Consider the following 25,400-nt stretch of genomic DNA (forward strand, 5'->3'; position numbering starts at 1 on the left):
AGACCTGGCTGTCAGGGTGATTCCCTGTTTAGTTGTGGACCTACACTGGTACATGTAGACGTGGCTGTCAGGGTGATTCCCTGTTTAGTTGTGAACTTACACGTGGTACATGTAGACCTGGCTGTCAGGGTGATTCCCTGTTTAGTTGTGGACCTACACGTGGTACATGTAGACGTGGTTGTCGGGGTGATTCCCTGGGGTGCCGACTGCCAATCCGAGCATTTAGGGAAAAAATGCTTTGAACGAAAGTGATGATAATAGTGATCTTACAGCTTGATTTACATTTAAAAGTGAAGTTTAAGAATGAAGGTATTGTGAACATTTACTGTAAACACTATCTGTGTTTAAATTCCAGTTAAGGTCCTAAGTATTTGTACTCAGTATCAATTTCAAATTGGTTTGTTTCAAAATTCAATTATTATTCCACGAGCTTCATCATGTGCAACAGGAAATAATTGTTACTTTACTATATTCTCAAACGGTCAATGTCTTCTTTGTAGTGTTGCTCTGATCTGGAGTCCTCCATCTGGCCGACAATTGCGGCGGCGTCAGCGAACTTAACAGTTCTGCAATTGGGAGTGCGTGTACAGTCATTGGTGTAAAATACAGACAACACTTTTTCAATTTGGGAGCAGGTGATACTTTTGTTTATTTCAAGTGAACAGGTTTTGTTATGAACAATATAAGGCGGCACTAGAACTCAGGGTTTGGATTACCCTCAGTGTCAGATGAGGATACGTAAGGACTTCTGACTGTCCGTTGTCAATGGCTCGCTGTTCATAAAATGACAGAAACGAACTACTGGTTTACCCTGCTTCTACCCGTTGTTAATAATGATGATTGGTTTAATATTTATTACCACTCGTGAATAATGACACTGATGTTCTCACCAAACGCTGACTTTGTATATGACCTGTCACGCGTCTGTCCATTCCAAGATGCCTCACCAACGCCTGGGACAATACTGTGGAAGAAGGAAAAGAAGTCTACATAGTAAGCAGATTGTGTTAACTGTTTCTTCGAATGAATACGGTAGTGGCTTGTTGTCAGTGCCCTTGACGCATCGAGCCCTCTGCCAAAAACGCGCTCTTATACACATCACATTGTGAACTTCTTTAGCGTTTGACATAAATAGTAAACAACGTTTATATTCCACTACTCGTGGCTGCCAAGTCTCATCATACAGCCACCGTCATGTTAGTCATAAAACCACAGGTGACTTCTCTATTGTTGACAATTACAGCATTCGTCAGTTATTCGTCTGTTGATTGGGATCCGAACTTTAAAATAACTATGGATGCGTTCAGCGTATGCCAAAATATGGGCCAAGAGAAAAGGTGAAAATGTCTGTTAGTGTGTGTTAAGCCGGCCATTGTGTAAAACCGGTGATATTGTCATTGGAAGAATCCACAAACTGAAAAGGGGGAAAGAGAATTGAAACACACCCATTCTGTACAAGCCAGCTGTCACCTAAAGTCTGCCCAACGTAACTATAAGCGAAACAAACCTTTACACATTCGTAAGAAATCTGCCCAAAGCAAACTCGACTGTAAGATTCCAACTATATCGTGAGCATATGTTTATAAATTACTATCAAAAAGTGATGATACCAGCTTTTCCAGTAAAGGTGAGAGTATTCTGCCTAATCGGTGACATCCGTTACAAACACACGCAAAGTCAAGTCATCAAACTGAAATACGGGAACATAAGGTACAAGTCCAATAGGAAATACTATCGGACACAATTTTTGTGACTGATGCGTGAATTTGGAAATGTTCTCAACATGTCTACCATGTGTCTTTTTGAAAGCTTTACTGGGGCCTTGAACGTTGTAACCTTGACCAAACAACTCCTGAGCAAGGGTTGTATGACAGTAGATTGTACCTTAGACATTGTGACATGTAAACATCAAAGGTTGGAGCCCATTCGTCTAAAGCGCCATTACCGTGCTCGTGGGTTTCACCGAAGTGGTAAACGTCCGAGACCTACATCACTTCGGGCTTTCCTCCCACATTAAGTTGACACGTCGCGATATAACTGGAATACTGTTAAAAGCGGCGATACACCCAACTCACTCACTCACTCTGAATTTGTTTGCACAGATAAAACATGAAATGGATCAGGCGGTCTATCCAGTTTCCTTTATTTCTAGTTCAGATTGGTTAAAAACGGTGGAAGGGACTTGGCTATCAATACATGAGGTATCTAACACCACAGGCTGATCATGAAACTTGCTAATAAGGATCAACCGGCTAATTAAACATTATGGTGGGCGTGGCTGACTGCTCATGTTCAACAACCACTAGTTTGTCACATAATTTCCGACAGTTCGCCGTGGTATAACTGTATTGCTGTTTGCGGGGTAGCCAATATTCACTCTCACCAGAGACCATATAATAGAGGGACGGCCCTCCCCAACAGTTTATCATAAACCATCAGCGCTACGGTCTGGCATGTAACTGATACACCCCGACACCCTGCAGTTAACCTCCCTGTACCGCTGCAGATGCGCAATAGATGCGCAGACATTCACGGCTGACCATTCTGGTAACCACGTAAACAATATTACATAATATCCGGGGTAAGAGTTAATTCCCTTAGCCGATATTTCTCCGACTACGACCAGCGACAATCCAATAAAAGGACGTCTCTTAGCGGATTACAAACATTTTGTTCTCTCGGACAAAGACAAAGCGTGATCACAGTCATCAAATAGTGACAACGACATGCTTTAGGGCACCAACAAATCTCAGTTGTAATGTTAACAATGTTAAGAAATACATGAGTGTAAATATGTATTGTGGAATATATCTTTTGCATGGGAAAAAAAGGCGACAACGATGACTGCAGTGAACGCGTTTCTGCTCGCTTCCGAACAGGCTGCGCAGTACAAGCCGTAGCACTGATGGTTTCGCGCATAGGCTAGAGGGCCGTCCCTCTATTATATGGTCTCTGCTCTCACTTTGTAATACGTATATACTAACCTGTACCTCATATCTGAAAGAGGTCGTGGGTACAAGAGCACAACTGAATACCACTTCGGTGTACCCCGGCAGCCGAAACATGGGAAATACCTCCGACTGGATCACACTAGAGGCCATGCGCATTACTCCAAAGCCGATGTCTTCACTCAGGGAACAGCTGTAAGAGAGCAACACTATCTTCATTAAACATTACGGGGGCACGGGTGGCCCAGTCGTTTAAGGCGTCGCGATTCGCTGTGCAGAGTTGCGTCCCTTGGGCACGCCAGAAACCTATGATTGTGGGTTCGAATCCCGGTTCGCCCCGATTATGTTTCTAGGTTTGTCAGCACCATACCCGTGCTCGTGGGTTTCACCGAAGTGGTAAACGTCTGGGACCTGCATCACTTCGGGCTTTCCTCCCACATTAAGCTGACACGCCGTGATATAACTGGAATACTGTTAAAAGCGGCGTTAAACCCAACTCACTCACTCACTCATTAAACATTACAGGTCACCTTCAACTTGTACACGTGCACGTCTAGAAGAACAGTTTACATATTTGAGAAAGCATATAAACAAAATTTGTCAGCTCTCAATTTCCCAGTATGTGGTTTCCAGTAATTTGAATTGTGTACGTATTCTAAGCACTGTACTTTCACCGCATATATTGATGTATGTAAATGTGACTCAATTTGATCCCGGGCGCGGTACTAGCAGCCCCGTGGCTCTCATTAAGTTATTTGGGTCAAGGTCTAGTTATTTTGGGTCAAGGTCAAGTTATTTGGGTCAAGGTCACATTGATGGTATGCTTCACCTCAACAACACTGTAACAGGGAACGCCTGTCATTTAATTGTAATAAAAGTCCCTGACGTTTTCTAGTTTCAAAACAAAGACACATACAACTTTTAATCATGATCATGATCAACCAATTGCTAGTTTGTTAAAAAAATCAAGATAAGTGTATTGTTAACGTTAAATGTTCACCTGTTATACATCATTGCCAAAAACCTCCCCTTTCTGAGTGAGTGAGTGAGTGAGTGAGTTAAATTTTACATCGCATCGGCAATATTTCAGCCATATAGCGATCGGTCCCCTTTCTGTCATTACTTAAATCCTATAGACATTGCTTGCAAAAGATTCATTTAAATGTCATAATTACTTACAACTGGCTTGTTGTGCCTTTGACAGATTTAATTACAGTAAACTACGGTTATAACGAACTCAAAGGGACCACTAAAGTTAGTTCGTTATAACCGTAGTTAGTTATTCGCCTATATACAGCATATGTACAACGAATGGCCGGGACTAAAATATAAGTTCCGTTTTATCGGTCAGTTCGTTATAAGCGTGTTCGTTATAACCGTAGTTGTAGGGGGAAATGTATTTGATGACACTGTAATACCTGTAACACATGCTGAAGTTACAGACAGATTTTGTCCTTGCATAAACCTGATTCCAATTCACATGTTAACCGACACAAATAATAATCGTGCAGATATGATGACATTGAAGTTACATACAGATCACTACAGCTTGCATAAACCTGATTCTGATGCTGCTTAATCTATGAATATGGTGAATATGAGCGCATGTAAACCGACACAAATAATAATCGTGCAGATATGATGACATTGAAGTTACATACAGATCACTACAGCTTGCATAAACCTGATTCCATTTCTGATGCTGCTTAATCTTTGAATACGGTGAATATGAGCGCATGTTAACCGACACAAATAATAACCGTGCAGATATGATGACATTGAAGTTACATACAGATCACTACAGCTTGCATAAACCTGATTCTGATGCTGCTTAATCTATGAATAAGGTGAATAGGAGCGCATGTTAACCGACACAAATAATAACCGTGCAGATATGATGACATTGAAGTTACATACAGATCACTACAGCTTGCATAAACCTGATTCCATTTCTGATGCTGCTTAATCTTTGAATACGGTGAATATGAGCGCATGTTAACCGACACAAATAATAACCGTGCAGATATGATGACTTTGAAGTTACATACAGACCACTACAGCTTGCATAAACCTGATTCTTATGCTGCTTAATCTATGAATACGGTGAATAGGAGCGCATGTTAACCGACACAAATAATAATCGTGCTGATATGATGAGAAGATTCGAGTATCTTGACTTTTCTGTTAAGGAGATAATTATTTTTTTATTCAGATCAGAAGGAAACTATGACGTGTATTTATTTGGTCAGATTACTAAGGCGAATTTGAATTTGGCAATGTTTGGTGGGATAGCCATGTTTATGCCCCTCGTTGACATAGAAGAATATTTGGTTCCATTTTACGTGTTATTTACAACAAATGGCCATGCACAAGTTTCCGTCATGTCAAGGTGAGCATGTGGCAGCGAGTGACGTCATACTGACCCAGAGTCGTCGGTCAGTTGTACAGTAACCTTTCCATCTGGAGACGCAGCTTGACAGCTCCAAGGGTAAAAGAACGGATTGACTAAATCATCCCCTGTAACAAGAAGATGGAGATGGACAGATTTCTCTGAAGAATAATACAGGGCGAAAGACGAATCATATGTGTGTTTTCCAAACCTTCCTGAACCTGTCCAGCCTTTGTAGATCTCTCTCCTGATTTGAGTTTGTACCTGCATACTAGGTTGAATATCACAACTAAATTGCCAACAATTACTGAGCGCAGGTCTGCTGGCGCCTCATTAAATCTCTCCATAAGGGCAGCTTATTATGTGATTGTAATAATGGCCGTTATCGGTATGCACAACAGCACAGAAATAAACCATATGTGCCTGAAGACAATTAATAATATAGTAAGCTAAATAAGGGAAATTGTACATTCTCTTATAATTCAGACAATGACACGTATTTGGTCCATCATGCTTGATTTAATCAGACCTTCAGGAAGCGTGGCCACCAGTCTGACTGGAACACCAAGGTGGAGATTTGTGACCGGGTCCAGAGTGTCAGGATTTGCTAGGTATGTCCGAACACTGACCCTAGTCTGTGTGGCAGCTGTTAGGGACCTTTCCCGAAACCTGAAACAAAATAGTGAGTGAGTATGGTTTTACGCCGCTTTTAGCAATATTCCAGCGGGGGACACCAGAAATGGGCTACACACATTGTACCCATGTCGGGAATCGAACCCGGGTCTTCGGCGTGACGAGCGAACGCTTTAACCACCAGGCTACTCGACTGCCCCGAAACAAAATATAATGGAATATAAGGTTAACGTGATGTATTTGTTTTAAACCCATGTGAACTATGTTTAAGATTCATCCAGTCGGGGAGTAGCTACGATCTGTCACATTGGTCTATGACGCATTGTGTTATCTGCCGAAAGAAACACTTCAGCCAACATCTTAGCGACTCACATACCAGGAATCGTATGCAAACTAACGACAACATAACTGTGTACCTGCAATAACATTTTATGTAGTACTACTGGTTGGTTCAAAAATGCTTACTCCTCTATCTTGACTCTCTCAGTGTCATCATATACAGCATCAGCTTCAGACAGATCACACTTGACTTGAAATTCTTTGTCTTCAAACGAGACCACGTCCTTTTTCTTCTGAAGCCTGAACGTCCATTTCAGGATTCCCTTACCAACCTGGTGTTATATGAACAAACATATCCGCAATTAATGAAAAGACATCGCTTGATTTATCTTCATGACTTAGATACATAATACATAATACATATTTGCAGTGCGCCAATGTATAACTGGAATATTTACTGTGAGGTACTACAACAAGCAAAGATGGTTGGTTGGTTGGTTGGTTTGTTGTTTTACGCCGCACTCAGCAATATTCCAGCTATATGACGGCGGTCTGAAAATAATCGAGTCTGGACTAGACGAACCAACATCTGATTTTGATCAATTCCTCGATATCAAAACTGAATTTATCAGTCGAGACGCTGTTTTCATATTCTGTTGATATGTTTTGTCAATATATGAGCCGGTAGTTTGAAGTCAGAATATATCAACAACATTTATGAAGTTAACGTTATCAAGGTGTGTCAGTTTAAGGTGGGTGAAAAGCCCAAATAACTAAAATCCAGCAATTTGATTGGCCGTTTGAGATCGAATTCGTAATGCCTTGTTTCTGATTAATCGCCCCTGCCCATGTGTTGGGGACCTAGGGCGCCCTGTGTGGCCGATGATTAACATTTTGTGTCTGCCCTGGCAGTTACCACTTTGGTGAAACCTAAAGGAATCAAAATCATGGCTGAATCTGGGATTCGAACCGATGATCAAGTTTAGAAAGCTGATCATGATTATGGTGCCTTTGCCCACTGGGTTACTTTGTGGATCCGAAACAAATTCAGGTTGTTATATTCGCGGTCTGTTCTCATGCACTCTATTGATATACAACATTGATGGTTAGATTAGTGTTCGGATGCTTTGGGCAAACACATAAACGTACAAACAATAGCCGAAGTTCTGGGATATATAGTACATTCTTACTGTTTCTGCAGGACAGTCTGATTCCAAAAGTCCCGAAACGTTTTGAATCGAAGCTTTTAATCGCAGTACCCCACGACTCTCCCACTGAAATCTTCGGTATCCACACTCAGGACTGATCTCCCCTTCAGCGTTCACGGCGCCGATGTTAGAGAAAGAGGTTACATTCCGGTCCAAGGAAACCATCAGAGAGTAGCCTCCCCTTTGTTTCACACAGTAGAAAGACACTGCAATCACGTAATGGAAACAATATATGCACAGCAAATTGTGGCGCTTTAGATGTCCTCCCCCATGCAAATCACCAGCAAAATTAAAATTAATTTTACCTCTACTGTGACACGATTTCAAATTCAAGTGGGCCATTCCGAATATTGCACATTTACATTTCATTCAGAAATCTTGACCCTTAAGTCTGTCTTTTCTGATTTCATTGTGCGTTGGCATCTTGCCTTGTTCTTATTTTAGTATTTTTTGTAATGCAATGTTATGCAAATGGCAGTAACTGTAGAATAGGACGCGAGCATTAAGAGAGTGAACCAGCCCAATGTATTTATTTGTAAAATGTGCAAGACTGAATAGAAAAATTACACGTATTCTTACCTGTAGGTTTGTGTAGGCCTGGAAAAATATACGTTAGTGTCAGTATGTACATGGTACTAAATTCTAGATAATCAAGCTTTTACGTACAATTTGCAAACGTTCACCTGTTTTAAAGCCAATTACATTCATCTTGTGCAGCGTCATTTATGTATCTGAAAGATGACCTGAGTGTCAGTTACATCTTTGGGTTCGTCGCTCCCAATCTAGAGCAGGGACTTCACTAAAGATTGGCCCGCCCCCGTGGTCTAGTGGTAGAGCGTCCGCCCGGAGAGCGGAAGGTCCGGGGTTCGATCCCCAGCCGCGTCATACCAAAAGACGTTAAAAGATGGTACTTGTTGTTTCCCTGTCTGACGCTCGGCATTAAGGGGCTAAAACAAGGACTGGTCGGCTCGGAGTCAGTATACTGTGTCTGAGTGGGGTATTCATGTTAAACTGCGGCATTGTATCTTAGTGTGCTAGCGCTTTAAATCGGCATCAGTCCGGACTAGTACAAGCAGCCACACAAACACAAACACACACACGTAATATATAAGTGCAATAATCTTGGACGCGACGTTAAATGCCATTTCACCTCACCTCACCTCACTAAAGATTGTATACAATTACAAAGTTGCGATGTGACTGCTTTGCTCTTCTCGTGTCAACCACAGGCTTCTATTTCCAAACTTTATACACAACCACGTAAATCAACCCAGGATCGGATCATTGCTAGGCGCCTTATCTCCATTTTTGGCATCGGTGATAAAATTTTAGTTGGATTCATCGTCATCTAGTCCACTAAGGCATGTTTGTTTGTTTTTTTGTTGTATAAAGCCGCGCTCTGCAATATTCCAGCTATATGGCGTCTGTCCGTAAATAATCAAATCTGGACCACATAATCCAGTGATTGATACCATGAGCATCAATTCCCGCAAATGGGATACGATGACATGCATCAACCAAGTCAGCGAGCCTGATCACCTGATCTCCTTAGTCGCCTCTTACGACAAGCATAGTTGCCTTTTACGGCAAGCATGGGTTGCTGAAGACCTATTCTAACCTATTCCGTCTGTACCACACAATCCAGTGATTGACATCATGAGCATCAATCCACGCAACTGGGATACGATGACATGCATCAACCAAGTCAGCGAGCCTTACCACCCGATCCCGTTAGTCGCAAAATATTACAGTGCTTAAACAAAAAAGGACTCAGACACGCAACAAATCGTTCAACAATTCAAAATTGTAGTCATGAAAAAATCAAGAAGATGTCAAGGAATATGAAATGCATAGGAAAACTAGTTAATATTACTTTTTACTCACGTTTGTCGCACATATCTCCAACCCATCCCGTCTCACATCCATATGGACAAGTTTCGGTTACATTACAAGCATAGCCCAGGTAGCAGTGACACTTGCGATCACATTCATCGCCAGTCCATCCAGGTTCACAATCTGAAATATCACAGTATATTCTTATTCTTTTGCTTTTTGATTGTTTGTTGTTTACCATCTGTAAATAATCGAGTATGGACCAGAAAATCCTGAAATAGAATTTGCAATCATAAATTACATTCATTGGAGTATTTCCAAAACGTCTCTATAACGTAATTCACTAAGTCAAGGTTAGTTGAAGGACATTTCAAAGTGAAGTCTTCCCGAAACAGCTATGTCAGTGCGATCGCGCGGCATACAGAACCATCATACATTAACGTACGACATACAGAATCATCATACATTAACGTACTACATACAGAACCATCATACATTAACTTTCAACATACAGAACCATCATACATTAACATACTACATCCATAGTAAGGATAAGAATTTATGTACTTCATACGTAACCATCATACATTAACTTTGTAACTTTGTCTATGTATGATGGTCCTGTGTGCTGTACGTCTACGTATGATAGCTATGTATGTAGTATGTTAATGTATGATTGTTCTGTATGTTGTACGTCTATGTATGATGGTCCAGTGTGTGGTACGTCTACGTATGATGGCTATGTATGTAGTATGTACCATCATGCATTAACGCTCTACGCACAGAACCATCACACATTAACGCTCTACATACAGAACCATCACACATTAACGCTCTACACACAGAACCACCACACATTAACGTTCTACATACAGAACCACCATACATTAACACTCTACGCACAGAACCATCATACATTAACGCTCTACATACAGGACCATCATACATTAACATACTACATAGAGAGCAATCATAAATTAACATACTACTTACATAACTATCATACATTAACATACTACATACAGAACCATCATACATTAACGCTCTACATACAGAACCATCATACATTAACGCTCTACACACAGAACTATCATACATTAACGCTCTACATACAGAACCATCATACATTAACATACTACACACAGAACCATCATACATTAATGCTCTACATACAGAACCATCATACATTAACATACAGAACTATCATACATTAACATACTACATACAGAACCATCATACATTAACGCTCTACATACAGGACTATCATAAATTAATGCTCTACATACAGAACCATCATACATTAACGCTCTACATGCAGAACCATCATACGTTAACATACTACATACAGAACCATCATACATTAACATACTACACACAGAACCATCATACATTAATGCTCTACATACAGAACCATAATATATTAACATACTACATACAGAACCATCATACATTAACGCTCTACATACAGAACCATCATACATTAACATACTACACACAGAACCATCATACATTAATGCTCTACATACAGAACCATCATACATTAACATACAGAACTATCATACATTAACATACTACATACAGAACCATCATACATTAACGCTCTACATACAGGACTATCATAAATTAATGCTCTACATACAGAACCATCATACATTAACGCTCTACATGCAGAACCATCATACATTAACATACTACATACAGAACCATCATACATTAACATACTACACACAGAACCATCATACATTAATGCTCTACATACAGAGCCATCATACATTAACGCTCTACATGCAGAACCATCATACATTAACATACTACATACAGAACCATCATACATTAACATACTACATACAGAACTATCATACATTAACATACTACATACAGAACTATCATACATTAACATACTACATACAGAACCATCATACATTAACGCTCTACATACAGGACTATCATACATTAATGCTCTACATACAGAACCATCATACATTAACGCTCTACATACAGAACCATCATACATTAACATACTACATACAGAACTATCATACATTAACGCTCTACATACAGAACCATCATACATTAACGCTCTACATACAGAACCATCATACATTCACGCTCTACATACAGAACCATCATACATTAACGCTCTACATACAGAACCATCATACATTAACATACTACATACAGAACCATCATACATTAACGCTCTACATACAGAACCATCATACATTAACATACTACATACAGAACCATCATACATTAACGCTCTACATACAGAACCATCATACATTAACGCTCTACACACAGAACCATCATCATTAACGCTCTACACACAGAACCATCATACATTAACGCTCTACATACAGAACCATCATACATTAACATACTACATACAGAACCATCATACATTAACGCTCTACACGCAGAACTATCATACATTAACGCTCTACACACAGAACCATCATACATTAACGCTCTACATACAGAACCATCATACATTAACGCTCTACACACAGAACCATCATACATTAACGCTCTACACACAGAACTATCATACATTAACGCTCTACACACAGAACCATCATACATTAACGCTCTACATACAGAACCATCATACATTAACATACTACATACAGAACCATCATACATTAACGCTCTACACGCAGAACTATCATACATTAACGCTCTACACACAAAACCATCATACATTAACGCTCTACACACAGAACCATCATACATTAACGCTCTACACACAGAACCATCATACATTAATGCTCTACACACAGAACTATCATACATTAACGCTCTACACACAGAACCATCATACATTAACGCTCTACACACAGAACCATCATACATTAACGCTCTACATACAGGACTAAACTTTCCGAAGTAGTGAAACTTTGGATGGATCAACATCAGAGAACCTACCTGAATAGAAGCATCACACGATGAAAAAGGCTCCATTAAAACGAGAAATTGTCTTAAGTAATAAAACCTTATGTGCATTTGAATAAAGTATGTATTAACCGTTAAGTAGCTCGCGTCTGTTTGAATCATTATGATTGTACAAATACGTGCGCCAGGTGCATCGTATCGTACAGGTGCAAACTCCTTACCGGCCTTTTTCGAACATACATAAGGGCTCTTGTAAAAGCAATGGGCAGGATACCAATAGCCAGTAGCGAGCATCCTTGCACACTTCAGGCTACGACTGCGAGAAGAATCCAGCCAATTAGCATATCTGAATTGAAACTGAAACAAATGAAAAAAAGTTGTTGTTTTTTATTAATATCTATATATACTCTCCAAACAGTGAGTGAGTGAGTATGGATTTATGCCGCATTTAGCCATATTACGGTGGGGGACACCAGAAAGGGGCTTCACACATTGTACCAATGTAGGGAATCGAACCCGGGTCTTCGGCGTGACGAGCGAACGCTTTAACCACTAGGCTACCCGACCGCCCCTCTCCAAACAGAGTAGGGGATAGGGAAGACTTAGGTGTAACATGGCAATAGAAGGAAACTATTGGCAGTGTACTATAAGGGTGCAAACAACCAAGTAAGACCATATGTAGTCAAAATATAAACGGTTGAGATGACTTGACTAATGTTGAGTAACGTCCCAATGGTGAGCCAAATATTTATTTATAGACGATGAAATTCCCCAATGACAATTTGATTGAGTCCTGTCAACTCCTCTTGCAGTGCCCAGCTCAGCTAATGTCGCGGTAGCAACTGACGTCGACGTACACGTCTGCGGACTTTGTCTCAGGCGTGGTCAATGCGGGACAGGATTGGAGTCACGGATGACCATTGCATTCTGGTGATGTTTTGCGGCTGGAGTTTGTCAGTACGAAATGTGCACGGTGGGCACAAGTACTTAAATTCCGGTGGTCTGTCGCAAGTGAACAGCAATTTGATTGGCCGTTTGAGCTCGAATTCGTAATGCCTTGTTTCTGATAAATCGATCCTGGACTTGTGTTGGGGACCTCGCGCGTACTGTGTGGGCCGATCATTAACATCTTGTGTCTGCAGAAACAAGTTCTAACGTCTGAGAATCACAGACTAGAAACACATTAAACATATTGGCTACCTCCTGCTCAGTTCCACCAGACTGAAGCATGCCAATAGACCTTAGGCGTCCATCACTCGTAGACGACGCATTCATATTATCACAAATACTGAATTTATAGGTCAAGTAAAGTGAAAATAATGATTGCATTTTTTTTGCAAATATCAATTGTCCTATTTATATTGAGTCAATTCCTTAGAATAAATATTCTAACATTCGTAGAAAGTACTTAAATATCCAAGTGAAAGTGAAATCCAACCCACACGGATACGACTGGAAGCAGTCAATCTACAATTGTTGCTATTTCTGTCAAACCAACCCACACGGATACGTCTGGAAGCAGTCAATCTACAATTGTTGCTATTTCTGTCAAACCAACCCACACGGATACGTCTGAAAGCAGTCAATCTACAAATGTTGCTATTTCTGTCAATCCAACCCACACGGATACGTCTGGAAGCAGTCAATCTACAAATGTTGCTATTTCTGTCAATCCCATAAAAATCACATTGCACACATTGCTGAGTGTGAAACTACCCCTGATCTTGACATTGTGAACAATAAAAATAACAAGTAATGTCTGTAACGAGTTTTTTATGGCTAACATCCTGTTTGGTATACCATGAACGGTGATTTACTAATTGTCCAGCAGCTGGTCAAGTGATAACCCCCATCATGTTTGTTTAAGCGACACACATCTATACATTCAGCATTCGTTTATATAACGTAGTTATTGATAAAATAATGAGCTCTGTATTAATCATAACGCTCGCGTGCAATTGTACCTTAGACCCTCAATAAACCACCCGGAAGACTGGAAGCCGGACAGACTGTTGAACTATGGCAGCAAGTCAAATACCGAGAACACATTTTAACCTCAGTAAGGGAAATCCGCTCTGTGGCGGAATATTTCGTGTGTGGGAATGATTTCGCCTGTGGTTCTTGATCATCAGTTTTGCGCCTTTCCCCCCTTTCAAATTTAATTTAATTTGTGATTAAGTATGCACTCAAGTTTTAAAATCTGCAAAGTTGCTAAGTTGACTTCACTTGCTGTTTAAGCAGGAGTAGAGAGATCACGTGTTTTTGTGGAAAATACACATACAAAATACCAATGCCAAAGAGCGAATTGACGACCATTAAATACAGAGTATGACCAACAGCTTTTTCTGCATACAGATTATTAAACGAATGTGTATCCTAAAAAACATGTACTAGGCATAACACATTATGCGATCCTCAGAATATGTATACATCTGATCTCACTCCTAAACTAATCCATAATATCCTAAGAGCTGCGTATGATTATCATTATGTATTGAGTTAGCCTACCCTTACATCACACGCGGGTTGATTTGCAGCCATATTTGTTTGTTCGTGACATATAACTTTCAGTGCTCATTAGAGGAAAAGACGCGTGAAGATCCGGGGTAGAATAGGTGTTCAGCAATCCATGCTTGTCGTAAAAGGTGACTATGCTTGTCCTACAATGTAAAAGGCGACTATGCTTGTCGTAAAAGGCGACTATGCTTGTCGTAAAAGGCGACTATGCTTGTCTATGCTTGTCGTAAAAGGCGACTATGCTTGTCGTAAAAGGCGACAATGCTTGTCGTAAAAGGCGACTTTGCTTGCCACAAGCGTCGAATGACGGGATCGGGTAGTCAGGCTCGCTGACTTTTTTGATGCATGTCATCCTGATTGCGTGGATCGATGCTTATCATGTCAATCACTGGATTGTCTGGTCAAGACTCCATTATTTACAGACCGCCGTTATATAGCTGGAATATTGCTGAGTGCGGCGTTAAACAACAAACAAACAAACAAACATTAGAGAAAAGACGGGGATTTCAGTAATTAAGCTCATAATGATGTAATTTTGTGCATATAGCGCATCCCCATATCGGCAAAGGTGCAATCTAAGCAATTATCTCAAAAATAGAATAAAAGGCAATTGTGGTTTATTTCTTACCTTTCTTACGTTATCCAAACGATATTAAAATCAAACTATCACTTTGATGACATTACTTGTGTGATGATCTTGCTGTCTTACCTTATTTCCGTCGTTCCATTTGTATTGTCCATGTCTGAGACGCACACCGATCCACGCATTCCTGTTGCCATCGATAAGACCTAGAAATGAATAGTGTTTCACGAGGGACGTGCATGTTGAACTTGAGATTTCGCTCAGGAGAGGCATATTTGAACGACTTGAGAGTATGTTCATGAGAGACATGTATCTGAAACTATGTTGATGAGTTCTTTTAAGTGACACTTTATTGTATAACTTGAGAGTATGTTCATGAGAGACATGTTTGTACAAGTCAGTTGTACTTTCATTTTCATATTTGCTTCTTTTTCATCATTGTTTAATGTAGTAGACACTCTAGATCAGGATTACAGCCTAGGTGAGGACAGGTGTAGATATATATGGAACGTGAATAAGAGTGAAGACTATATGAATAATTTTGAAAGTGCATTAGTGCAAGAAATGTTAAATGAATTTATAACCTGTGTGGAAATTGATGTTGATAAAGCCGCAGAGAAGTTACAGCACATAATACAATATTGTGGAAGGAATATGAAAGTAAAGAGGTCCAAATATATAGGCTTTAAGAAACAACCAGAATGGTTTGATGAAGAGTGTGAACACTTGAAGAGGGAAAAGTATAAACTCCTGAATACATTCAGAAAGGTGTCTTCTTCGGAAAACTATAACTTATACAAGAACATTAGAAACAAATTTAAATCTTTATGTAAACAAAAACAGACTCATTTTAAGCAGAGCATTACAAAGGCATTAGTCAATGCTGCGAATGATAGCAACTGTACAACATTTTGGAGACTTGTTAAACGTTATATAACCGCACGCTCGCAGGACTCTAGCATCGCACCCGCAACTTGGGTAGATTATTTTAAGGAATTACTTAATCCAGTGTCAATAGGGGATGAGAATTTCTCAACTAAAGTCAGTGAGTTTCTTCAACATCATAATGATAGCTTATGCCCAGACTGTCAAAATCAAGATGATATTTTATCGTGTGATTTTATCGAACAAGATGTCGTAAACGCTCTTCACCATTTAAAGTGTGGAAAATCACCTGGTGATGATGGACTCCCATCAGAATTTTACAAATCAGTTGAAAATGTATTAACTCCATATCTTGTCATTTTGTTTAATGCAGTGTTGACCAGTGGACATTACCCAAAATTATGGTCAACGGGAATAATAATGCCACTGCATAAAAAAGGTAGTAAAAGTAATCCTAATAACTTTCGTGGTATATCACTTCTCAATATAATGGGTAAAATGTTTTCTTATGTTCTGAATAAAAGACTACAATGTTTCTTAGACTACCAAGGCATAATTGGTGAATATCAAGGGGGGTTTAAGAAAGATCATTCAACTATTGATAACATTTTCATTTTGCAAGCTATTATACAAAAGTATACCACTCGCAAAAAAGGAAAAGTATATTGCGCTTTTATCGATTTTCGAAAAGCATTTGATATGGTTAATAGGAGTAAGTTAATGTATATTTTGTTGCAAAATGGTATTCATGGCAAGTTTTTATGTATTATCCAGAGTATGTATAATCATGTTAAAGCAACTGTAACATACGATTATGGCAAGAAAATTACTGAGTATTTTGATAGTTCATGTGGGGTAAGACAAGGTTGTACTCTTAGTCCAGTACTGTTTTCTTTGTTTATCAACGAATTAGTTATATGTTTGGAAAGTAAATTCCAGGATGGTGTTTTTATCTCAGAGGAAATGTTAAATATAATTGCCCTGTTGTTTGCCGACGATTTAATACTTGTTGCAGACAGTGTATTAAAATTACAAAAGCGTCTTGATGAATTATATTTATACTCTGATAAATGGGGTATGGATATTAATACTGAAAAGAGTAAAATTATTGTGTTTAAAATGGGAGGACCCTTGTCAAAAAATGAGAAATGGTATTATAACGGTGAACGTATGAATACGGTTAACGCCTATAAATATTTGGGACTTGTTTTCACTCCCAAATTAATTTGGACTAAGGCCTGTAAAACTCTATGTGAGCAAGCAAGCAAAGCACTTTGGTCAGTTAAATCGTTAATAAGACGTTATGACATTTCGGTTACGGAAGCATTCTTTATATTTGATAAAAAAATTGTCCCGATATTAATGTATGGTGCTGAGATTTGGGGATACCAAAAATGGAATACGATTGAAATTGTTCACCGCAAATTTTGTAAATTTTTACTTCACACGGGCTACAGGACTGCAAATGCAGTAGCCTATGGTGAATGTGGTAGGTATCCACTTCATACTATTTATTATGTAAAATGCATTAAATATTGGTTTAAGATTTTGCAAATGAGTCCTAACAGATACCCATACCAGTGTTATAAAATGTTATTATCCATTGCTGATAGAAAACGTCCTAACTGGGCATCGCATATCAGACTTCTGCTAAGTCATTTTGGTTTTGGGGATGTATGGGCTGCACAAGGCGTTGGCAATGCAGAATTATTTGTACATATGTTCAGCGAAAGAGTTAAAGATTGTTCTTTTCAAGATTGGCATGCATCTCTAGGCAGCAAGACCCTCTCATTCTATAAACTGCATAAATCTAATATCGTTTGTGAAAAATATTTATCAAATATTAAGCATTGTGAATATAGAAGGCTAATAACCAAATTTAGATGTGGACAGAATACTTTTGGTATTCAACTTATACGTAGGGGTGTTGCTAATATTGAGGAGGATGCCGTCTTATGTAAGCACTGTCATGTAATTGAGGATGAACTTCATGTTATATACAACTGTCCTCTTTATGCAAGTCGGCGGGAAATGTATATCCCAAAGACAGTTAATCACAACTATTTTTGTTTAGAAAGACTCTGTCAAATATCCAACAACGATGCAATGATAAATTTTGCAAAATTTCTAATGTACGTGTTCTCAACACACACACACACACACACACACACACAAAAAGTATCAATTAGGTAACTCTTAGATAAATAAAATGTAAATGTATTTTGTACAATGGGTCAAATGGCCTTATACAAATAAATCTGTCTGTCTGTCTGTCTGTCTGTTGTACTTTCATGAGGCACATGTTCGTGCAACTTGGCTATGAACCACAATTTGTGCGCCTGATGGAACGGAACTACGCATTATGCATTGTAGAGCGATGTTACATGTAGATATGTTTATCTCATAATTGTCACCTTTTTGTTGTATCGTTAACATCTAAGCACAAGTAGTATCAGTGTGTGTTTGGCGATTAGGGTGACAACACCTTCACGTATCGTGTCTGATTCAATACAGGCTTCAACATACCTTGGACGACTTTATTCTCTTTCTTGTTCTCAATCACTGCCAGCGTAGCCCCATAGCGGTATCTACATCGATCAGATGCAGCGTCTCGGTTGAGACTGCCCTCCCCAAATTTGTAGCATTTTACATTCACCTGTGTCCAGTCTCCGGGGCATTCTGATAAAATATTGAACGTCAAGCCCTTTAGATAAGCGGTCTTAATTATCCACCGAAACAGATTCCATTGAAAAGTAAATTACTGGTGACAATCATGTGAATGGATCACTGAAAGTCAGTTACACCAGGGCCCACTTGCACAAAACGATCTTAGCGCTAAGGCTTTTGTAACCCTATGTTAAATTATGGGAGTTACGATCATCTTAGCGCTAAGATCGCTTCGTGCAAGTAGGCCCAGGTCTTAGCGAAAAGCGTCACCATGTCCTGCCCTACCTGTAGCAACCGCCACTGACGTAATTTGGATACAAGATTATTATCTGACGAAGCAGCATGGGCTTCTGTCCGATAGTATAAGGATGCAGGACAGATAACAATGCAAAATCATGTGTTGGCATCCGCAGATTCAACCGTTGTTGTTTGTCATGCGGGTTAACGAGGACTCACGGTATGTAGTAGTGGTTTATTTCAGTAAATCAGGCCACAGGTCCATTTTACAATATATATTCAAGCATTCAAACATGTTGCGCCACAAGTGCATGTAGTAATATCAATACTAATCAGTACAAGGGTATCTGAGACTATATACATATGGTGGTAGAATTAATAGTTTATATAATGGACAACTGCTTGCTCCTCATTTTAAGAGCAAAGAATGTAAACTTGGCAAGATTATTGATTCTGAAAGCATTACTGGTGGTAGATAAAACTTTACATTTATGCTCTGATGGAGATGTATAATAATAACTTGGCAGAAAATTTCTTCTAAGATCGTCATAAAACGGACAAACTAAACAATTACGGTATTCTGTTTCTACATTTGGAATGATACAAAATGGACAAGGTCTTTCACATTTTGGAATACCTAACTTTCTACCCTGTGATACCACAAGATCACTGCTCAACGTGCGAAACTGTGAGAGAGTAATCCTAAATGCAGCAATATTCACAACACTTAAATAATTTTCATATTCATTTGTTATCTTAATTGTTTTATACAAATATAATGAAGATAATTTGTCAAACGATTCAAGAAGACACTGGTTATCAGTATCATGTGGGTTAACGAGTTAATCTCATATCTGAAAGGATTTTACGTCGGAGAATAGTTGGCGATTGAAAATATTTTTTGAACGATTGAAAAAATAAATATATAGTTGTTCAGTCATCGCCTGGGTCGGTAAATTTCTGAAATCATTCCAATTTGATGTTGACGCAAGACTTCTCCAGATGAATGATTATGAAAGACTAAGTTGAGTTAAAGTTCGCTGGTAAATATTACTTAATTCATACCTTGGTACCTTCCAGCGTCAGCGGCGTTTGGTAGGAAGGCAAGTAAAGTGAAGAAAGCAACAACCTCCATGTCTGTGGAAATTAACGAGCACAGTGCTGAAATACCGCGTATCACTATATGCTGCTGGTGAGAGACTAATCATCATTAACCGGGCGTATAATAGCTGTCATGGACGCCCACATTTAAACTCACACTAGCAGTAATTCGTGGTTAATATAATTGTTATTATATCGGAGTTGGGTACAATAAACATAATTAGTGTTATCATAATTACACACTGCATGAGGTTAATTTCCTGAATATCTGACGTTCCAAGGTCCGCCAATGCGTTACACATACACATTGCTTGGAGAGAAGAAACGGATCCAAATCGAAATGTTGATGAGGGTACATGTATTCTCCCTGTATGGCTGCAGATACACTTTTCAAAAAAAGAAACGCGCAGGTAGATTTTTAGTAAATCTATATATAGTACCTAAATAAAGTCGATATATATAATTTAATATCATAGATACAAATAGGAAGTTTTGGAGCTCGATAGTCATATGTTGTCGTTGTACAAAAGCACTGAAAACTGTTCATTGTCATGTCACATAAGGCCACACGGTTGCGCTGAACTCAGTGTCTCGTGTGACAGCCCCGGGCAGCAATCACGCCTCTGCATCACCTCGGCACTGACTGGATAAGTGTACGAATTCTGTCCTGCAGAACGCGTTGGCAAGTTGGGAGAGTGTCTGCGGCGTGTTCTGACGTTGACGTTCACGTCGATCGAGTTCATCCCAGAGGTGTTCGATTGGGTTGACATCTGGAGATCTAGACGGCCAGGGCAAGTCGTTGATGTTGGCATTATGAAGGTAATCTACCGTGATACGAGCTGTGTGCGGATGAGCGTTGTCCTGTTGAAACAGCTCCCTCTGGCGGTGAATAATTGGAAGAAGGTGAGGTTGAAGAATTTGATTAATATAGCGATTTCTGTCAAATTTCCCTGAACCACAACCAATTCAGATCTCGTGGTGTAGGATATGGCCCCCCACACCATGACACTACCGCCACCGAATTTGTCGAATTCACGTACAGAGTGTGGGGCAAAACGCTCATTTCGACGACGATAAACACGTTGTCTTCCATCTCGCCGGTGAAGAAGAAATCGCGATTCATCGCTAAACCACACTCGTCTCCAGTTTCACAAATTCCAAGGCTGAAAGGTATGGCAGTAACGCAAGCGTCGCTGTCGATGGATCTGTTGCAAAACAGGGACGATAACTTGTCTTCTGGGTCTGATTCCAGCCTCGCGAAGATGGTTCCTGACAGTCTGGTCCGATATCCTCCTCAAACCAGGGATGCTTCTTGCAGTCTCCGTAAGTGTGGCATTGCGGTGACGTAGGTGGAACAGTCGAATGTAGCAATCCTGTGCAGGGGTGGTAACTCTTGGTCGGCTGTGCAATTAAACTGTGTGTATCGGTCCCAAAGGCGGCAAATGGTGCTGTGGTGGACGTTGAAATGGCGTGCAACAGAAGACTGCGATTCCCCTCTTTGGATATGTCCTATGGCGATGTTCCGATAGGCAGAGTCTCGGCATTTTCTAATTTGAAAAATGTTGACAATCGAATTCAATTATTGCCTTATGCGTGCCTTTTTATGGCCCCTACCACGAGTAACGAATGCCATAACTTGCACATGGATTTTGCTTTACTGCTTGCCTCCTTGACATTTCCTGAACAAGTGGGAAAACAATGCCGTTTAAGACATTGCAAATCTACAATGGCTGCGTTTTGACGCACCGTTTTTCGAATATCAGGTCACCAACATTTTCCAATAACATATATCCAATTTATATACCGGACTGTTTTTGTGTAGTCAGTTTCATTGAACGACATACTACCTGTGCGTTTCTTGTTTTGAAGAGTGTATGTGCCCGACAAGGGAGAAACACTCTCAAGTTTACTTGACAGAACGTCGTCCAGTTAGGCATTGAATCATGGTTGTCTTTTTTAAATACGGCGCAATTAGTTTAATGAGTGAGTGAGTGAGGTGGGTTTAACGCCGCTTTTTAGGCTTATCCCCTAAACTAAACACTTCAAAATTCGCGGATGACGGAGCCCTATGGATCCGCACTAAAAGCATTAAAATGGCAGAAAACTTAATAAAAAAATCTCTAAATAAAATACAACAATGGGCAGACAAATGGGGCTTCTCCCTTAACTCAGATAAAACAACAGGAGTAGTATTCAAACATAAAAACATGAAACCTGCCTTCCCAATCCTTCAGCTAAACAACCAAACAATCAAATTCCAAAAACAAACCAAATTCTTAGGACTCATTTCGATCAACACCTCACCTGGGAGGCTCACGTCCAAAACCTAAAAACTAGATGCAGCAAAGACCTTAACACACTAAGATGTCTCACCGGCTCTAACTGGGGAGCCTCCAAAGATACCCTCCTCTCACTCTATACAACACTAATTTGATCAAAACTAGACTACGGCTGCGCCATATACAATACCCTAAACAACTCTCTATCTAAAAAACTTGACTCAATACAATACCAAGCCCTTAAACTAATTACACGCACCCAACATGGCACCTCCTACACCTCACTTCAGGCACTTACAGGGGAAATGCCACTAAATATACGCAGGGAACATCTAAGCCTTAATTTCTGGGCCGCGTCCCAAACAAACCCTCTCATCCAAAACTTAATTAACCAAAACATTAGCCCAAGAAACCAAGCTCTAGCTCGCAAACACCCCTTACTCACCCCAATATCCCAAAGAATAACTAACTACCTCAATGAACACCAAACTCAAAATCTTAAACAAAACTGCAAAAAATCAAATATCTTCACCCCTAAACTCAAAATACCCAAAATAGACACAACGCTAGCAAACCAAATAAATAAACAAACCGACCCAAACATAGCTAAAACCACCACACTCGCATACATACACGAAAATTGGCCAAATTGGTGTCACATATACACTGACGGATCTTCAGACCCGATCGACAACCACACAGGCTTCGGAGTCCATACCACACAACCAGTTATATCCACACAATCTTACCGACTCCCTAACAACCAATCTATATTCACGGCCGAACTTATGGGCATGGCCTCAGCCCTGCATAACCAACAATCTAAAAACAACAATAAAATCCTAATTCTCACCGACTCCCTTAGTGGACTACAAGCCCTCCAAAACAAAAATACCCCAAAACGACCTAAATTAATAAACCAAGTACTTAAAAGCTCCAACGACCTAACAAAAACAGGCAAACAAATAACCTTCTTATAACCCACGTAGGAATTTACGGCAACGAAAGCGCCGATAAAGCAGCTAAATTATCTTTCAAAATACCAGAAATAAGCCTAAACCTACACATCTCAAAATCAGAAATTAAAAGTGTAAACAAACAAAAAATAACCAAAAAATGGCATAATCAATATCAAAACTCAAATAGCCAAATCAAAAAAGTGCTCAGAAAACCACTTGCCAAACCTAAAATCTTACACCCCTCAAAAAAAATTGACAGATTAATTACAAAACTCTACACAGGACACACTAACCTAAATAACCACCTAAAAAATCTTAAAAGGCACACCACAGGCAACTGCCCCCACTGCAAACAACCCGAAACCACAGAACACGCACTCATCCACTGCACCCACTACCAAACACACAGAACCACACTACAAACCACCCTCAATCTAAATAAGGTTCCTACTCTAGATGAAATACTAAACCCTCAAAATAAACTAGAAAACTTCAAGGACCTAGGCGTATTCCTAATCAAAACAGACCTAATTAAGCGCATTTAAAACCTAATTAATCTACCAATCCAAAATCCAATAAACATACAAACACCCACCTCACCCGGCTCCCTTAGTTCCCTCCTCCACCCACCTCGGCCATTATTCCAAATTTAAAAATTCCAAAAATTCAATATAATTAAGCAACCCCTAAAAGCCCCCTCTTGGGTTGCACACACCACTTTCACCCTTTTCGGAATACACTGAATGGTCTGGCCAGGCCCGTGTGCGAAATACGCTACAGTCGGAAAGCGCACGTTAAATCTTCTATATCAGTCAGTACATACGTGGTACGTACTACATAATTGGGGTAAAGGGTCATCGTGGGTTAGAATCCCTGTTCGCCCCGATCATGCTTCTCGGTTTCTCAGCACAATACCCTACTCACTCACAACTACACACCTGATAAAATAAGATGTAAGTTAGGGACATTCAAATAGAAAACACAATTAAGGATAGTAGTAAATTTAAAAAGATAAATGTTTATAAGATTAGAAATGATTTTACGAAGCACCTGGCAACATAAATATATACCAGTATATCATAACATAAGGTTTGTTTAAAAGGAAAAAATGTACACTTTCTTCTAGCATTCACAACAGGAATTTGGAAACGGCGGCCTGAAGGCCAAAGTTTGTTTTCCGGATGTGAACAAAAGCGACAAAATCCTTCCGTATTTATTAAAAGTCTCTACTAAAAGCAGAGAGAAATGAGTTGTGCCAGTAAATATTTTGGCTGGATGATTTACGATTTGCCGCTCGTATAAAGATGACTGACATTCAAATTTGACTCAAGCTATTTGCAGTGTTTCGTTTAAAGGTTAGTGTGTGTTGAACTGAAACGGACTGGTACCAAAAATAAGAAGAAAAGGAAAGAACGATTTGGATGAAAGAAATATACATAGTGACACCACATCTTCACTTAAATTACGTTGTCGCATGCGACGAAGACGTTGTTTACAAGGGTGTTATATATCTGTTGGATGGCTTCTAAAATCAATTCTTATCTCTTTATTTTCTTCACGTTCAACAACAAACAACTACACTATGTCCCTACACTATGTTGTAAAATGATCAATGTCTTTCTTGTAGTGTTGTGGGGGGCACGGATGGCCCAGTCGTCTAAAGCGCAACGATTCGCTGTGCAGAGTTGCATCTCTTGGGCACGCAGAAATCTATGATTGTGGGTTCGAATCCCGGTTCGCCCCGATAATGCTTCTAGGGTTTCACCGAAGTGGTAAACGTCCGAGACCTGCATCACGCCATGATATAACTGGAATACAGTTAAAAGCGGCGTTAAACCCAATTCACTCACTCACTCACTCAATTGTAGTGTTGTTCTGATGCGAGTCCTACATCTGGCCGACATTGCGGTGTCATCAGCAAGTCAACCGTTCTGCAATTCGGATGAGTGCGTGTACAGTTATTGGTGTAAAATAGAGACAACAAGATTCA

General features: G+C 39.7%; 1 protein-coding gene across 5 annotated transcripts; it reads right to left on the reverse strand.

The window, feature by feature from the left end:
* Positions 1–625: 625 nt before the first annotated feature.
* On the reverse strand, positions 626–20,272 carry LOC124134610. Of its 5 annotated transcripts, XR_007222343.1 has the most exons (13): positions 20,137–20,272; positions 18,694–18,846; positions 15,409–15,488; positions 12,404–12,539; positions 9,342–9,473; positions 8,037–8,054; positions 7,440–7,663; positions 6,436–6,581; positions 5,867–6,006; positions 5,372–5,465; positions 2,985–3,141; positions 891–964; positions 720–779 (listed from the first exon to the last, which is right to left on the reverse strand). XR_007222343.1 is itself a non-coding variant. In XM_048400449.1 (12 exons), the coding sequence occupies exons 1-12, from the start codon at positions 20,204–20,206 to the stop codon at positions 763–765; spliced, it is 1,284 nt and encodes a 427-aa protein (XP_048256406.1). In that variant the 5' UTR covers positions 20,207–20,272; the 3' UTR covers positions 626–762. The 5 variants fall into 5 exon arrangements, 4 of the variants coding, with proteins under 4 accessions (XP_048256406.1, XP_046355494.2, XP_046355495.2 ...); XM_048400449.1 differs by lacking the exon at positions 2,985–3,141 and having other exon boundaries at positions 626–779; XM_046499538.2 differs by having other exon boundaries at positions 638–964.
* Positions 20,273–25,400: the final 5,128 nt, after the last annotated feature.

Source organism: Haliotis rufescens, unplaced genomic scaffold (assembly GCF_023055435.1).
Source record: "Haliotis rufescens isolate VD_foot unplaced genomic scaffold, xgHalRufe1.0.p SCAF_2, whole genome shotgun sequence".
Taxonomy (NCBI): domain Eukaryota; kingdom Metazoa; phylum Mollusca; class Gastropoda; order Lepetellida; family Haliotidae; genus Haliotis; species Haliotis rufescens.